The 19,114-nt window shown below is 31.6% G+C and overlaps 1 protein-coding gene across 2 annotated transcripts in view; it reads right to left on the bottom strand.

The window, feature by feature from the left end:
• Positions 1-19,114, bottom strand: part of MS3_00003861 (uncharacterized protein) — a 248,629-nt gene that overhangs the window by 90,822 nt on the left and 138,693 nt on the right. For both annotated transcript variants that reach the window (XM_051211722.1, XM_051211723.1), the window contains 3 exons: positions 17,907-18,281; positions 13,311-13,394; positions 5,401-5,518 (listed from right to left, as the gene is read on the bottom strand). In XM_051211722.1, the coding sequence (XP_051071819.1) occupies positions 5,401-5,518; positions 13,311-13,394; positions 17,907-18,281 (577 nt within the window). The remainder of the gene's footprint in view (positions 1-5,400; positions 5,519-13,310; positions 13,395-17,906; positions 18,282-19,114) is intronic.

Genomic DNA, 19,114 nt, shown 5'->3' with positions numbered 1-19,114 from the left:
GACCAGGCACATATATGCATTGATCCAAGTTGCCATACCTCATTAACACAACTAGATGAACATCGGATTCATAGAAGTAGTTAATTCAGTGGTGGTAATATATAAAAGAAAGATTGTGTATAAGGACATTAGTTCGTAAAAAGAAAGATATGAAGCGATTTTAATCTCATAGTTTAACGGAAGACAGAGTATACACACCGACGCCATTGTGATCGATTCTGAGGCATGTCACCTAGAGTCTCCAACCATTTCCGTTGCTTATCACTTCCTGGTTGCACATACCATGGAAGGGTTCTTCTGGAGGTATCTGAAAAGGAAATCGGATTAAAGGTGGTCTTAGAGACCTGAGAGCGTGACCATGGTGCACAAGGGACAACTGCTTGAGGTCGGTCACACACGAATTTCTGTGAGTAATCTCCGTGTTAGCTCCGTACTTGTTGAGACCTTACCGCCAGAGACAGATATCCGTGCATTTTTAGGGTCGACCTTTTCTAACACCACTCCTCCTTGTGGGAAGGCAGCATCGCTATTATGCTGGTTGTCTGAAGGAAATACTTTACTACTGTCACACCTCTGTACAGTAGGCAGTACGACTTTCCTTTCAGACCTTGGGTTCGCTGCTTTTAATCTTACCGCTCTCCAATCGACCTACCTTGAGGAACGATTGTTGCAGCCAGTATAGCTCAATTGGTTCATCACGATAGGCAAGCTTCACCGCCACGTCAAGGCAGCTCTCGGGTCTCTAAGACCACCTTTAATCCAATTTCCTTTCCAGGTACCTCCTAAAGAGCCCTTCCACGGTTTAGGCAACTGGGAAGTAATAACCCCCTCATACATTCAACAGCACTCAAGACTACAGAAGATAAAGTACCATACAATGTATGGTATCAATTATTGAGTTGCTTAGTCAACAAGTTTAGGAATATTACATATGCATAGATATATTATCATATTTCTTTTTAGAAAGAACTGATTTTTAGATTTCCGCTGATTATGAAATAAGGAGACAATAGGTTTTAATGGAATTCTTAAACTTATATATTTTGAATCATAATAACAGTAAACAAGATATAAATCTAATTTTCCCTTATTCAGAAAAAAACAACAACATTGAAATACGTTGTAAAATTGTAGAAAGTCAATTAAAACTATGAATTTCCATATGGATACAGATGAAATATGTAACATTAATCGAAAAAAAAAATTTTAGAAGGACGATAAAATAATAGATAATTAAGTTATATAGAGTGAAATAATACTTTGGTTTATCAAATGTCACTTAACAAAAGGACAAATCATACCATTACAAATTAAATAAAACTTCATACCTGTTGTACAAGTTGGTGACTATTTTAACTTATTCATTAAGTGAATGATACGTTGGTGTTGAAAACGAAGACTACTGGGTTAGAACACTAGAATGAATATCAAATCTGGTATGTAGGTACATGCGTCTAATGAGTTGGAAATAGGACGAAACAAACGCCTTCCATTCCACTGCTAGTATTACTCCATCTATTTTATATAACAACTTTTTGTTTGTTATAACAGATTACATTTCAGTGGGAATCATTTCTTATTATTATATTGCTTATAGTTAGTTAGACACGTTAAATGATATGAATTAGAATCTGATACGATGACGTCACTAAACTTATTCTTTCACTAGCTTATAAAAAATTCATTTATGACTATTACATCCTGTTTTTCTTGAAAGAGTGGGTAAGATTCGTACAGTAAGATAAGGAGTTTGGTGACATTCTGGTCAAATCGCTTAGCTCAAAAGACTAAAATCCTCCAAAGACGGCACTTTTGTTTAGTTCTTTATGATTATATCTTAAATTTCGATTTTCATTTCAAAGTATTTGATTTTCATCACTGATTATTTCTTTCGGTATGCTGATGTGTACGGTGTGACAATTTGAAGAGACACACGCATAGTCTTCGTACCACTTCATTTTCAATTTACTGGATGAATAGTTTAATTTACGAACATATCATAAAAAATTGTTTATGAATAGTGAGTCGGTTTTGATTTTTATTTCGTTTAGGGATTGTGTGAGTATTTTGACTGAGATATTTCTTCGATGATAAAATTCGTAAGTTTGAAGGTATAATACTACGTCAGCATATATATGAGAATTAAAACAACCATCATTAAAAATGTACAGGTTTTTATAAAAAATTGTCTACACAAGATACTTCAAAACCGGCTGATGGAAACCACAAGAAACTGTCTACTTTGACAGAGAACAAACCAATTTTCAGCTGAAGATAAAACTAGAAAAAGATGCTGGAGATGAATAGGACACATATGGCAGAAATCGTCAAATTGCACCACAAAGTAAGCCCTAACTTGAAATCCTCAAGGCATAAGGAAAAGAGACAGACCAAAGAACATATTCCTCCAGGAACTAGAGCCATACATCAAAACAATGAATAGTATTTGGCAACAATTGGAAAGAAGAGCCCACAAAAATAAAGTTCTCTTTAATTGTACTATTGGTAAGATAATTAAAACAATCTACTTACTAATTCACTTGATATTGTTTTTACTTGAATCTTCCCATTGATGTTTTAGGACTGAAATTGATCAGTCTCTTATTGGCATATGTGCATACTGTGCGTATGCCTTGATATTGCCTAAAACATCAATGGGAAGATTCAAGTAAAAACAATATCAAGTGAATTAAACTCCAACCCATTGCACAAGCAAGTGGCTATCAGGACTCAGTAGCTAAGTGGATAACACGATGGCGTTTGAAGCGAACGGTACTGAGTTCGAGTCCCAGAGTGAACATCAACTCTGAGATGCAGGTACATCCAGCTGATGAGTCCCAAACAGGACGAAACGCGCGTCCTGGATTCCACTGCTAGCCACTGTCCATCTTTGCTTATAATCTATTTACTAGTTAACGTATATTTACCAGTTTATAAATAGATTTGGAGAATGTAACCGGTTAAAGTGCAGCTTAACTGTTAAATGATGTTGTAATTACTATGAAACCTAAAGGACTTAAAATCCATTGTATTTAGTATTTTAATTGTGGACTGTTAATGAAACAAGTACTCAATAAACTCTGATCCTTACAATTCTTCGACTTATATCAGTTACCTATAAAAACAATGTTCGAATTAATTAAATGTTCAAAGATATTTCTGTTTGAATTTCGACTTAATTTTATCTAGTTGAACTATGCAGAATATCTTTCAATATCAGTTTTATTAATTTCTTGATCAAAATACAAATCAATAAATAGATCTTTCAGGAAACAATATTTTCAAGTCAAAGAAATAAAAGAGAATATGTACTTGTATCGATTAGTATACTATTTTAGAATGAAAATATATTTGAATAGGAATAGATCAATTATATTTCCATAACAAAACTCATATTTAGCTAAAGAATTAAACGAAAATGAGATTGATTACTGATCGATATAATGAATGAATTAATGTTAGACCACCATTGAAAACCTGGAAGCTATTTCGTCCTATTGTGGGACTCCTCAGTAGTGCTTCCAAGTTTTCAATAGTGGTCTGAGATTGATCCATTCATGATATTATTCTAAACTCAACAATCTCAACAACCCTATACTGATAATTACTAATCAAAAACAGATCAATATATTTATTATTTTTGAAAAAGAAAGGTATGAGATTTCAACGGTCTTTTTATCAGAAAGGGGTTAAGTGTAGATTGTAGTAATCTAATAGTTGAGTTCATGGGTTAATTAAAGCTAGACCACCATGCACAACTTGGAAGCACTGGATGACCGTTTCATCCTAGTATGCATCTCCTACTAGGACGGAACTGCTGTCCAGTGCTTCCAGGTTTTCCATGGTGGTCTAGCTTTAACTAACTCATGAATCTAACTATTAGAATTTTTAAAGAATAAACTGTATATTAAGTATTTTATCAATAACTTTATAATTTTAGTGTATTTTCTAGGATATTTGTGTCCGTGATTAACACTTGACGTTAGCGTACTTGATTTTTTCGACTTGTTCAAAACTATTAACCTTAATTATGTATCTTTTAAGTGTCGTCCTTGTGTTTCGCACAAATAATTATGATGAAAAGATTTTAAAAAACTTGACTGAACTTTTTCCAACAAAATAACGATCTGAAATGATGCATTCTATGGTTATTTTCTTGTATAATACATTTACCTATGTACACATAAGTGTATTGTGATACTTAAATAGGATGATAGTTCATGATTCAGCTCTTCTAATTAAAACATAAATACATACAAATCAATAATATTTGTAATTAATGTAATCTATAAAAATGATTGTAATCATTAATTAAATTACAGTATGAGGATTTTTGGAGACTGTAGCATTTTAACAGATGAATTAACGAGTCAATTTAAGCTAAACCACCATTCAAAAACTGGAAGTACTGAAAAGCCGTTTCGTTCTAGGATGAGACCTCTCAAAAATGTAAATCCACCACCCCGCACGTAGGACTTGAACCAAGACCACTAAATCTCACTCGTGGACGCTTAAAATCCAGATTACTGAGTCGGTATCTAATGGCATTTATGTCTAACGTTAACCAACCCACGATATAATATTATCATATACTTACTAATGACTAGCTTCGAGAAGTAGTTCTCTAAGTTTTAACTATTATTTATTAGAAAGGGTTTTGTGGATATTCTGGTAATTTCAATAGTTGAGATCATGAGTCAATTGAAGCTAGACAACCATGGAAAACTTTGAAACGTTCATCCAGTGCTTTCAAGTTTTCCACGGTAGTCTACTTTCAATTGACTCATGATCTTAACTATTGAAATTATTATTTATTAATCAATATAATTCTAAAAACTTTTAATACAATCCAACAATAATACAAATCAGTTTAGGGGTTGTGGAGATTATTAGGTTTATGATTGAGATCATGAACCGGTTGACGTTAGACCACTATTGAAAACCAGAAAGCACTGTACAGCCATTTCTTCCTATTGTGGGACTCCTCGGCAGTGCGCATCCACGATCCCGCTCGCGGGATTCGAACCCAGATCTCTCAGTCTCGCGCGCGAACGCTTAACCTACTGGACCACTGAGCCGGCATCCAATGATTACAAACTAATTACATAATTTATATTGTTATTCATATTCACAATTTTTTTCTTAGTTTTGTTTCTTTATGAAAATATCAGATCAGAAATAGAGAAAAAATTTATTTAGAACAACATATATAAGCGAACAATATTGTTTTCGATTAGATCCTCATCAGGCTTTACTCTAATATACAGTAATATTTATATGCATATACGAAATTATTAAACCAATCAAGGTAGTTTATAAGTCAAAAAATTTATTATCGAAAAAAAATTTAATTCAGATATAAAATGAAAAAAATTTATTTATCAAATATGAATAACATACTTTGTGTTGTTAATTCTTCAACTGAACGATTTTTTGTTGTCCAAGATAATAAACGTTCTTTTTCATAATGTATTCTTTCTATTTGAGGTTTACGTGCTTCAAATTCTGTAAGAAATTGCTATGAAACAAAAAGAAAAAATTTTTTTTCTTATTTGTACATCCACGAAAAAGGAATAATTCAATTGGCTTTGATGTTGATAATGTAGAATAATAAATAAAAATTTATCAGTATAGGGGTTGTGGAGATTGTTAAGTTTTTGATTGAGATCATGAATCAATTGATGTTAGACCACCGTTGGAAACCTGGAAGCACTGGACGGCCGTTTCGTCCTAGTATAGGACTCTTCAGCAGTGCGCATCCACGATCCCGCTCCCTGCGAGCTTCGAACCCAGGACCTGTCGGTCTCGCGCCAGGCGCTTAACCAACTAGACCACTGAGCCGGCATCCAATGGTGTTAGTGTCTAACATCAACCAATCCATGAAATTGCGCGAACAACTTCTATTGTACTGAGGTAGATACCTGTCTCTACCCGACACGGATTAGCTCCACTGGTCATAGCTTCTCACTAGAACTCCGAGAATTCCCTCACGGAGCTAGTCACTAGTGAGCACATTTTAATTATCAGTATAGGGGTTGTGGAGATTGTTAAGTTTTTGGTTGAGATCATGAATCAATTGATGTTATATTAAACTAATTGAATAATTCAGTTTTGTAGTTAGATCATTATTTCAAGTATGTTCAGTTTGAAAATGACTTCCATCATTCTTTTAAACAAGTTGATTTAAAGGCTTGACCTCCAAGTGTACACTGATAATTACTCTTAAATAGTTAGATTAAAGAGCTGTCAAGTTAAACAAACATCTACAACCGTGTAACTGTGAAGAAACCAAGTGTTTGTTAGTGGTTATCTTTTAATTGTTTTATTTTTTGAATTTTTGATGAAATACCGTAACCTGTGAAGTTAATTATCATGACACTGATGCAGATAAATGATTACAGTGTACTGTAATGAAATTGTTAATATGGAAATCGTTGAGTTTTGTGTTAGATCATTTCATAAACTGGTTACTTGAACCAGTTTATCAGTTATTCCCTTATACTTGGTTGATACCCGTAAAAATTAGTTATGAACCAAGAAATTTGTCACTGTGAATATGAGTAAACAGTGTTACATTTAAGCGAACGAATAGATAGAAGTATTCCATTTTTTGACCTATTAATCTTTGTCCAGTAAAAAATGTAAGGTAATAAGTTAGTACGATACCGTGAATTTTTATGCACGACATTTACAGATGGACTGAAAATCAATTTTATGCTTAGTAGTGCACTATGTCAATTGTCTTTAGTCCGAACCACTTAACGTGAGTTCTGTAAAGCTGCCAATAGGTAATGAAAATATACATGAAAGTCATATATTATGACTGTGTATCTAATATATATCCTTTTGAAATATTTCCCTTATGCAGTTGAAAATATTCAATGGAGCCTTTTACATTCGTAAATCATTGAGTAACTATCAACATCACGTTTCATATTCCTCAGTACTGATTGAATTCTACAGATTGAATTATAATCATTAATCAAGGTGACTTGATGCAGTTTTGACTTACATTAGACGTTGGGTGGTTAGAAGTAATAGGCAAAAAAATGTATGAACCAAGATTACATTCTCGTTGACACTCATCATCAACATACTTATACATGTATGTACGTTGACTGATATATACAGTCATGCACAAAGCATAGTTTATCATTTTGATAACCACTTTAGAAATTTAACGAATGAATTTTATAGCATATACAATCATATGATGAGTCAAACCGCAAAGTTTCGTACTAGGTATAAGTAAATAATTTATACGGACTGAAAATTTTCAGAAATAGATCAGTATGATAACCATCTCTACTAGGAAACTATATGCAAAACAACATTATATTTTTTTCTTAATTAGGTTAGAAAAGTTAAATATTCTCATCTTCTAACAGGGGATTATGTTATAAGAAAACAATAAAACAATGCTTGAGGACAATCACACATTGTCCTAGATTTTATTTATTGAAACAATGACCAATAACATATTTTTATCCTGATTATTTGATAAATATACCGTGGCTACAAAAATTCACTTTTTTTTTCAAGATGATAGAATATATTTACAAAGTTTATCATAAAACACTGGAAAATGAGTCTATTACTTTCCAAACTGATTAAAATGTAAATCAGATATGTGACCAAACATCCATATAAGTGACTTTAACTAATTAAAATAAATGCGATAGAATAGTATCATTTTATTAGTCTATCTAAATAGATAAACTATTTTTAACTATTTTAAGGGTAGATCTTAATGGACAATGATGTTGTACAATATTTGTAGAACTAAAGAAATTTGATGAATTTAATGACTTTTAGTTACCGTTCTTGATGTCATTTGATTGTCTGTTATAGAAATTTTATTCTATACTATACTTTGTACTACAATATATGTTTTCTTCCCCTAAATACAGTATGAGCAATACGTCAATGAACAGATATGATGCCTTGGTAAATGCTATTCTTATAAACAATTTTACCTACATTAATTCAACATACATTTATAAAAAAACAATCAATTTTAAATTCCTTTATTTCAAATTTCCCACATTTTAAATAATCAACTTGAAGGAATACTTTCTGAACACGTAGTATAATTTGTGTTATATCTTAGTGAAGAATGAATTCCGAGTAACGTCTGAGACCTATTAATGGACTAATATTATCTATATACTCTTATGTTATAACTATTCAGTAACTAGATTGTATATATCTATATTTACCTTATTATAATCTTTATTTTGAATTATAATTTATTATTGTACGATTTACTGTTCTTAAGCTATGCTCAATTTATTGACTACTTCCTCCCACATTCACAGCCACATTTTGGCTTTATTGTGTATGAATGTTATTTCCTATTTTATGGTGCGTTGCGGTCTGTTTGGTTGATATATAAACCCAGTATGTCTGAAATAAATGATTTGATTCGCATAGTGGAAGCTGGAATTAGTGTTTTGGACTCAGCTGAACGGGCTAGGCGAACATAGTACCAATAAGGACGCTAGGCTGCTCATACCGGTCAAACGTCATTGGTTTGGCACAGTGCTAGGATTGTATAAGTCGTATTTTGATTAGTGGATAATTCATGTGATAAAAAGCCGGACATAAAGTCACAAGATTTTATATGTTTGATTTGGATTCGGTCTACCGTATACGTTTTTAGTAAATCACTAAATAAATAATTCAGTATTCATGTATTAAACTAAATTTGAGAATTTAGGGAAAAAAGAAATGACAAAAGAGGAATGCCACTATCTATCTTTGCTTAAAATGCTTGTGACTTAAGGCTATATCAAGGCAGTCCGCACAGGATGCACATATATCAACATTAGACTGATCAACTGAAGTCCTAAATGATAATGGGAAGATAAAAGTAAAACAACACCAAGTGAATTAAAGAAAAGCCCTGTTAATTTATTTTAACGTTTTTCTACTAATGGAAATGTATAATGCACACTTAATTTTTTCATCAACATTGAATGATTTCTCATGGGTTTTTTTATCTTGTTTTTAAGACCTATAACCATTAGGCAAAAACTTGAATTACATACTATAAAGTACTGTCGGTGTAGATCATGGATTGCTAACGACAATTTCTTTTAAATTAGTTTAAGGGATGCATTATGTATATTTATAGACAGGTAGGAAATTATGCAGAATTTATTCAATCTCAGGATTATTTTAACATAAAATTAAGATATATTTCGATAAAAAAAATGACAGTGAAAGACATGGAGGGAAAGATAGAAGAGAAAGAAAACAGAAAAATGGTTAATTTAAATATATTTTTAAGATCAAACATAAGCAGTTATTGATTGTCTGTTTGCTAGTTATGTTTTCTTTGTTTTTTTTTTTTAATTTCGAGATGAAAAACCCAGTTAAATTATCTTAACTGTTCTTCAAATAAATGAATTCACTTGCGTTTTTGACATAGTACTCGCTATAAACAAAGTTATGAGTTATATAGAAGTAATCAAATATAGTCATAATCAACCAGTTATAAAAATCGATTCGTCTATTGTAACTAGACATCATGTTTGTTTTAATAAATTACCCTAATTTGCACAGTAAGAAATTTCGACTATTTCTTGGGTTTACTTCTCAATTACTGTATGTTAAGAAAGATAACTCCAACATGAGCTAAAACATGAAATCCTATCTAGTTGAGTGAGTTTAAATTTCAAAACAAATACTGATACTTAGGTTTCAGATGTTATTACCAACCGACCAAAAAAGAACTTATAATTGTTCGAACATTGAGAACGTTGTTTGGCCACTTAATAATAACCAGTGTTCAATTATCTAGTCCCTAGTATTAATTACGTAACATATGTAGTCTCAGTATAGTCACTAACTGGATAACGTAACATCTTGGCGGGCACAGTTTGACGTTCATTAGTTAGATCGGATAAGCTTACAACTGTAGATCTAGGATTTATAGCACTTGACCGTCATCAGCAAAAGATTTGTTCAATCACTGGTTGGGACCCGTGCCTCCCAATATTACTGTCGGAAACTTTACTACTGAGCTTTTGTTTCCTTCACCACTCTCCTACAGAACCGAGATATATATAGCTACTGGCAACTCAATGGTGATCAGTGTTATATTGTCTAATCATTAGTGGTACATGACTTCAGTTGTAGCCAAAATAACTGAGTGAAAATGTCTTTCATTACGACACAGAGTGATGCTTGTTCTAATTTTTTACGAATACACTGTTCCCCATGGGTTGTGGTCATACTTTGCTGAAGTACACCAACTAGTACGAAGCCTGAGAAGAGCGCTTTCTGTTGACTGTCTCTAAACATTTAGTATCAGTATAAAATCATCAATTTTATAACATTTGTATTGTAACTAGCTGTAGAATCCAGGAATCCCGTTTATTCTTAGTTGAGTGTAGATGGTAGACAGAAAACTGATCAATTCCGACCTCTGTAAATAAATTGCATATTTATAATATTATGTGTTCCTAAACATTGAACACTTTTGTGAATTCTAATTTTATTTGACTGTATTTATATTTATGTTAGCAGTTTTTTAAGTGCTTCATCACTAACACTGACTAAACAATATTAAGAACTATTGTATTGTTTGATTTTTAGAGTCCATCTTCAATATGCACATAGACAATCCTATTTTGTATTGCATCCAAGATCTTCCTCACCTAAAATTAGTATTAAATTATTTGGTCCTTAATTGCAAATCGATTAATTCACGCTTTTCCAACTTCTACTCCTTCGAGATAAAACATTACTTCAGGCTATTGTCATTGACGAGTATTCCTCTGTTTTTCAATTTAGTTGACTTAAATTTTTCCACTTACAAGCTTATATATGCACTTATAAGTAAAAACATAGTAGAGTCTTCAAATGCAATAAACAACAGCTAGAAAAAATACTGTTCCATTCACTTGTTTTCCTTTATTTCATCAAATCATTTCTTATAAAAGTGATCATTATGAAAGATCAATAGCGTTATATTTTGATATAGAACTGAAATTGAATGTAAATGAACGTATGATTTTTTCTGGTAGAATTAAAACATCTGACCTGTAGATTACTATTGTGAAACTATATTGACTTAAATAACAGAATAAGTGATATTTACACTTCAGTTATATTTAAAACATCATCTTATTTGATGGCATTCAAGATATTGAGATTATATTTTGACTAAACTAGAAACAGATAACCTAAGCAATTTCTTTTACAAACGTAACGTTAAACAGAATCTAATGTATAAAAACACCATTCATCATACTACAACAAAAATGATTTATTCAATATTTAATCATCGTGACCAATCTGTTCTGATCTAATGTAACTGAATTTCTATAGATACGGCTTTCAACCATAAGTAGAAGGTGAAGATTTTGATAACATAGATAAATGTGGGGGTTTGATGGAGATTGTTAGGTTTTATGGCTTACATTACGGAATGATGTTAATTAGGCAATCAATGAGAAACTGGAGACAATGGATAGCTGTCTTGTTCTATTACACGACTTCATAGTAGTACGCATTGATGACACCACAGAGGATCGAACTTAGGATCTTCAGGTCTCACAAGAATGTATGAGCGTTTAAACCATCAGCGGGTATCTAATGATTTAAATTCCACAGAATCACACTTCACCAATTTTCACAAACCTTCTACATCAATGATAATCATGTGCTCACTGATGATTTATTTAAAGAATCACTTCGCCCAGTTCCCATTATAAGTCATGTCTAGGGAATTCCAACCATTTCGAGGTTGATGCAATTACTCACCGATGATATTGGAATATGACTACACAATGCCACAGATTGATTGAAGTGAAACACGTAAACAGGTGGATACTGGCTTATTGATCTGAAGACTAAAGGATTTCTGTGAGAAATAAACATCTCAAGTTGGATCCTCTGTTGTGTCATTAATGCGTGTTACTATAATATCAAACACTAAGACGAAAGAACTATTCAATGTTTCCAGTTTCTCAGTAGTTTACTAACTTAGAACATTTCGTATTGCTAACAACAGAATAAAACAGAGTCAAAGATTTTACTCTATTTTATCTCCACTTATATGAAATGAAGAAAATAAATAAGAAACAGACCATTCTATTCTAAAAAATTACAGAAGAAAATAGTTTTTCTTAAACTCAGGAAATCAGAAAACTAGAAATTTTTATATTTTTTCTACCACATCATATTTCTTTTTGCTTTTAAGTAGTCAAAATTTCAATACCAATCAGGTTGTTTATCTCATCTACGTAATAGTTTTCATTTAAAATAAAGTCAATATTCTATGATACTAAAAAGAACAGTTTGCGGACTGCTATAGTTTTAGTAAAAATAAAGAATTCATTGACAAAGAGTTAATGGAATTGGTTGTTTTTTTTAAAAAAAATGAAAATTGTCAGTTTAATCGATAAGCCGGAAACTCAATAAGAATGAAAAAAGAAACAATCATACTTTTATGGTGATGAACTTTATAAAAGGTATAAAAAATTTAGATTTTCAATGAAGGTCCCTCAGTCTTGTGCGCGGACGTTTAACCTCTAGATTACTGAGCCGATGTCTAATGGTATTATTGTTTAACTTCAACCAATGCACAAGATAATATCATTATCAACTTATTAATGACTAGTTTCCAGAGGTAATTCTCTGAGATTTAGTGAGAAACCTAGACCAGTGTGGTTCAACCGTATCAGGTGTGAGGAAGTTACCCAATAAAGACAGTGAAAAACTATCGCTCAGTATTGTGGATTGATTAAAGTAACACATTAACACCATTATATCCCTGCTCAGTTTGGTATACGATTTCAATAAAGTCTAATTATTATTATGTTTTCTCAGTAAATTTTTTTGCTTAAATAAAAAAATACTGTAAATTTATTTGTAGTCCTGACAATTATTATGTAACTCAAATCCATCACAAATCACCTAGAAATTTCAAAATATACAATGCTATGCTCTTTCATAGTAGTAATATTGTAGCGAACGAAATACCAGTGGGGACAATCCGATATATTTGATGCAAAATTACAAGACTTGTTAATAAAATCTAACAATCATAATGTAAATGCTTAATTTGCAAAATGTCCACCAATTGTCTCAAAATGACTCGGACTTCATTGTTCTTGCGTTTTCATACAAATTGCATTGTTTCCATTCTTTACTGTTCGATCATCTTGTCTCTCTGTTGCCAGACATTCTGTTCCTGACTAACGTCATATACTACTTATGTCAATATAAGTAGCACACACCACAGTATAATTAATAATACAAATAAAAGAGGAAAGAAAAAAATCATTTATCTAACTTACTTTTATCTTAAGCTGTATAGTAGCTGGATGATAGACCACCAGTTTTTCAGACAAAATCCCATCAGTTATAGCTTGCTTAATTTGCTATAAAGTATGACAATCAAATATGTAGAAAAATAGATCTTAATAGTAAATCTTAACAGTAAATTTAATAGAAAATTTTTCATGTACATCATTTCATTTTGTTTAAATTGAAGTTGAACAAAGATAATCATCTGGTTTATATTGCATAAATTTGTTAGTTATTATCAGTTATGTATGGTGTAGTAAAGACTAAGTTGAACAATTATGTAATTAAATGAAAATAATGAGTAATAGTTAAATAATAAAGTATTTAAATAAATAAACTCGATGGACAAATATTATTTAAAGATTTACATAAAGTTGAGAAACACAATGTAATCATATGTGAGAAAAAGCATACCTTTCCGATACATAAACAAAAAATGATTGATCATTGTTACCAACTAAATGAAAAGTTAAAGTTTAGACATTTATTAGGTAGGTTCGAGTCAATTCTGGGGTAAAAGTACATCCAGTCGATGAGTCCTAAATAGGATGAAACATCTGTCCTGGATTCCACTGCTAGCCATCATCCTTCTTTATTTATTAAAAAGATGAGAGTTTGACTGTTCACACTATCATCCAACTAGCTTTATTTTCCTGTAAACTTTATTCTTTAAAAAGTTGGTGAGAATTTAATAGAGTAAAATAACTTAATAATATTCTACTGCAACATTTTTTCGTGTTGCTATTTTGCAAATTGAAATTTTCTCCCTCTTACATATGAAACAGCTATTCATACATAGTTCTGTCACAAAACCAGTCGACAGAGAATACTATTGATCGATACTGTCTGTTTCTTTATCAATGTAAGATAAATGAAACTGTAGCACGAAAATATGATGAATTATGGTATTTATTTACCTAAATTATTGCTTAAACTTCAGATCGGTATATTATTTAGCAATAAAAATACTTGATTTAATTAATACAAAATATCAGTGTGAGGTTGTGGAGATTAGTAAGTTTTTAATTGGGATCATGAACCGATTGATGTTGGACTACCGTTGGAAATCTCGAAGCATTGGACGGCCGCCTCGTCCTATTGTGGGACTCCTCAGCAGTGGGTATCCACGATGCGGCCCCCTCGAGATTCCAACACAGGACCTTCAGTCTCGCATGCGAATGCTTAACCCGTAGACCACTGAGCCGGCATCCAACGGTGTTGATGTCTAACTTCAACTAATACACGGAATTGAGTGACCATCTTCTATTGTATTGAGGTAGATACCTGTCTCTACCCAATACGGATTAGCTCCACTGGTCACAGACTCTCACTAGAACTCCGATAATTCCCTCACGAATCTAGTCACTGATGAGTACATATTAGTTTCTGAATGAATACACTTGTTTGAAATAGTACATACATTGTCACGATTTACAGCATATAATATTCATTAATATGAATAAATTGAGACTACTTATGATAAATCAGTAGTTTAAATTCTAGCATAATTTTAACATTTAATGGTTCAGTAGGAAGTTGATTATCATTCATACATACAGAGTGAATTGTTCATTTATTTTAGGCTATTTGAACTATACTGTTGATGGCAAATTATACGAAGGATGTACAAAATCTATTGAATTGAATTATTTTTATCTACAAAATAAAGAATTGTAGTTTACTAAACATCAGTATTTATATAATATGCAGTAATGTTTTAAAATATGAAAGTAATTTTCATCACAAATTAACATCATTTGAAGAACTATGCATAATTAGCTAACAGTGTAACATCATTTTTTATTTCAATTCTTAACAGCATATACTATACAGAATCAAAACTGGAACTTTAAAATTTCATCAAGAGTACAATTTCATTAAAATTAATATTAGATTCAAATATAATTTACCACATTTTATATCCTTATTTTATTTATGACTTAATGAGAAATATATTTATTATTGATATCAGGTTCTACATTAGAGTAAACAAAAGTTACATGATATTTACATTGACATAAAGTTGTTCACTAAAGGCTTTTAACGATAAATTCCCATAGTAACAATAAAAATAATGATAAACATTAAATAATATTATAATAGACTGATAACTATTTCCTTTCAACATATAATAATGATTTATTTTTTAAACATTCACTCCTTTTAATAAATTGTCAAACAGAATGTAGTCGATATTTCTATATTGTTTAATTTATATATACTCTATGAGCAATCTATATAAATATATAGCGGCAAAAGAATAACAAACGATATATTCAAAAATATTTAAATATTTATATTATTTATTACTGATATACTTTTACATATTTAATATGTAAATAATTAATTATATAATGAAAAATGATGAAAATAAACTTATATATATTCGGTTAGATAACAATATACTACTGAATATCAATAATGTTGAAAAGAGCAAGAACAAAGATTCTAGCAGAATAGCATGAATTCATTTTATTTCGTAGGTTCTCGTCAGCTGCTTACAACCTGTGATATTTAAAAATCATAATTGCACAATGGATTTAAATTGCTTACAGAATATTGTAAATATATACCTAATGTGAAAGAATATTCTACAACATTAATTGTGACAACAGTTCAAAAATGGGTTAGAAACAATTGATTACATAATGAATAAACATTGATAGGAATATAGTGATTAGAGTTCAATTGAAAGATTATTAATTTGAAAGATAGTTGAAAAAATAAATTAGAACCAATGATGTAATAAATGCAACAGAAAAAAGAGGAAAAAAAAGAAAAAAAATTTTAAGGTTCAGTGAAGGAATATTTGTCACCAGGGTAAGGAAAGATTAACCACCGTCTCCTTTTGAATACATAGGTCAGGTTTTTGTCGCCTGATGGCAATGGCTTCAGCAAACTTCAAAAGACTGGAGTTTGGCGGCTTACTAATCACCCTAAAAAATTGTAAGGTATCTACCTGATGTCCTGTATCAAGGAGATGTTTGGTGATCGCACTGTTCAGAGTCTTTCTTTCCCTTGTTCTAAGACTTTTTGGAACATGTTCAAAGAATCCAAGATATGCTCTCCTTTCAGTTCGGCCGATGTAGCTGCTTTGGCAGGTACACGTAAATTTATAAATACAGTTGGCGGTAACATGAAAGGGTTGCTTGTCGATCTTTGATTGGGTTAATGAACATGTTGTTTTATAGAGAATTAAAAGTTTAGCAGCCGGATAAGTTCTGGCTAGCGCTGTATTCAGTCTCTTGTTGATAATTTGTGCGACGTCATCACCTTTAAAGTTAAGATTTATATATAGTGGTTTTTTATTGACCATAGTTATTTCCGTCTTCTTTTCCTTGGGCCTTTTATATTTGTCAATAAATTTTTGTGGATAAAAGTTGTCTTTTAGGCATTTTTCTACGTTCATTAATTCTTCTCCCAGTTTGTCGGTGGTGCATATCTTTTCTGCCCTGTAAAATAGTGTTTTAACCAACGCCTTCTTGTAACTAATTGGACAAAAACTATTGAAATTCAGGTAGAGGCCATTCCAATTACTTTTTCTATAAATTGAACGTTGAACTGTCCCGTCTCCCCTGCGTTTTATGGCAACATCAAGAAAGTGGAACATATCGTTCTGTTCGTGCTCCATAGTAAAATGTATGTTATTCTGAGCGTTATTGAAGAGTTTGAGCAGGCGGATTGCATGTTGTTTATTATTACAGATAATAAATGTGTCGTCCACACATCTTGAGTATTCCGTTGTTTCACTAATTGCCTGTTTAAGTATCGTGTTCTCAAGATACCCCATAAAAATATCTGCCATAATTGGACCTAGTGGACTACCCATTGCTACGCCATCGACTTGGCGATATATGGTGTTGTTAAATTGGAATTGAACATCTGTTGTACATATTAGTAGTAGTTTTTTGAATTCTGGGGCTGGTAAAGGTAGGAGATCTTCATTCTGACAAATTATATCAATAGTTTCAAAAAGTGGTATATTGGTGAACAAGGATGTTACATCAAAAGAGACCATGAACTTGTCGTTAACATTCGTTTGATTTAGTCTTTCAGCAAACTGGAATGAATCTCTTAACGTATATGTTGCTAGCATTTCAATACAGCACATACGGCGTCAAGTCAATAACACTGGTGATCATGTTACATTATGATCTACAGAATTCAATCAGCACTAATGGACCAGGCAAACATAACATTAGTCACTAATAAATGACTGGCCAATAGCACAAAATAAAAATCTTATAGGTTGGATTCGGTAAGACGTTTCGATCGCTAATAGCTAATAAATTACTAATTAAACTAAAAATTTTATCCGGTGCTCCTTGGCCTTTGGTACCTTTTCAATAGACGTCATCCCATGATGAAAATCACTTTTTTACTAGATTGATTTGTTAGTTTATGTCATGAATGTGACCTAATTTATAGACATTCTAATCTCGCTTCTAAAACCAATTACATTCAGTGCTATGTAAACGATGTCGAGAAATTGTTACAAACTGAATTTCGATTAAACTATAATGTATTGAATTATCAGTCAGATAAATAAAACTTCAAGTAAAAACTAATATTGTATTTTTATCTACTTGTAATTGTTGACTTTCAGTATCTTGATCAAATCGATCACCAAGTTTTGCTTGACTAGTTTCAAGTATATTTCTGATTGTAGTTAACCAACGAGTTAATTGTTGTATTTCATTACGCATACGGTTCAATATAGGTGATATAGATTTATGACATACTACAGTTGATACTGTAGATGTGGTTTCAGATGGATTAGAAATAACTGCAGTTATTGGTGGTGATTCCAAGGTATCTATTGTTTTTGTAGCATTAGTCGCGTAACATTCATTCATTCGACTTGTTATTAATGCTGAGGAAGAAACAGATTCATTTATAGTTTTCATTGTTTGACTTCCAACTGTATTCTCTAATATTGGTTTATGATTCAGAAAACTTTTCTGGTAGTAATTATTGGTTTGTTTTGTAAACGTATCCAGTGAATAAATGAAATGATTAAATCATGCAAAAGAAAAGGAAATTAAGAAATTCGTTAGATGTGTGAAATAATCGGCATAAAAAACAGTAACAATTTATTTAGAAAAAGAAATGTGGATTTTGATGGAGTTTCGTCCTCTGAGCTAGATGGTTTGATCGTGGAGCTTCCATCTTTCTTCCGAGCGACATCATCAGCATAGTACTTGAAGTTTGAGGTGATGTCGCTCAGAAGAACGATGAAAGCTCCACGACAAAACTCAATCAAAATCATCCACCTACAAAACTTCTCCATCATTTCGAAATATGAGCTGTATAAATAAATTCATAATACCAATTCAAACAAAAAAGATTTTAATCTCTCTTAGGAACTTTTACTAATGAATGATAATATAAGAATAGTTTTATTCAAGAGTAGATTAACCAGTGAATGCATGGAATAAGATCTTTAAAACATTACTTGATAAAAACATTTAGTTACATCAATCTTATCATATTCAAAATATTGATTCTATTTAGTAGTGTAGTTGTCACATTTTTACAACTCATAGAATCTCGCGGGGGGCGGGATCGTGGATGCGCACTGCTGAGGAGTCCCATGCTAGGATGAAACGGCTGTCCAGTGCTTACTGGCTTTCCATGGTAGTCTAGCTTCAATTGACTCATGATTTCAGCTATTAAAATTTCTAAAATCTCCACAAAACCCCTTCTGATAAAAATTAATTGTCTTATCGTTTAATAAAATAATATTGAGTAATTGAAAAAAGATGATTATAATAATCAAAGTAATTGCTTAAAA

The sequence above is a fragment of the Schistosoma haematobium genome, chromosome ZW (genome assembly GCF_000699445.3).
Source record: "Schistosoma haematobium chromosome ZW, whole genome shotgun sequence".
In the NCBI taxonomy this organism is placed as follows: Eukaryota; Metazoa; Platyhelminthes; class Trematoda; order Strigeidida; family Schistosomatidae; genus Schistosoma; species Schistosoma haematobium.
This window is presented reverse-complemented; position numbering and strand designations above follow the sequence as displayed.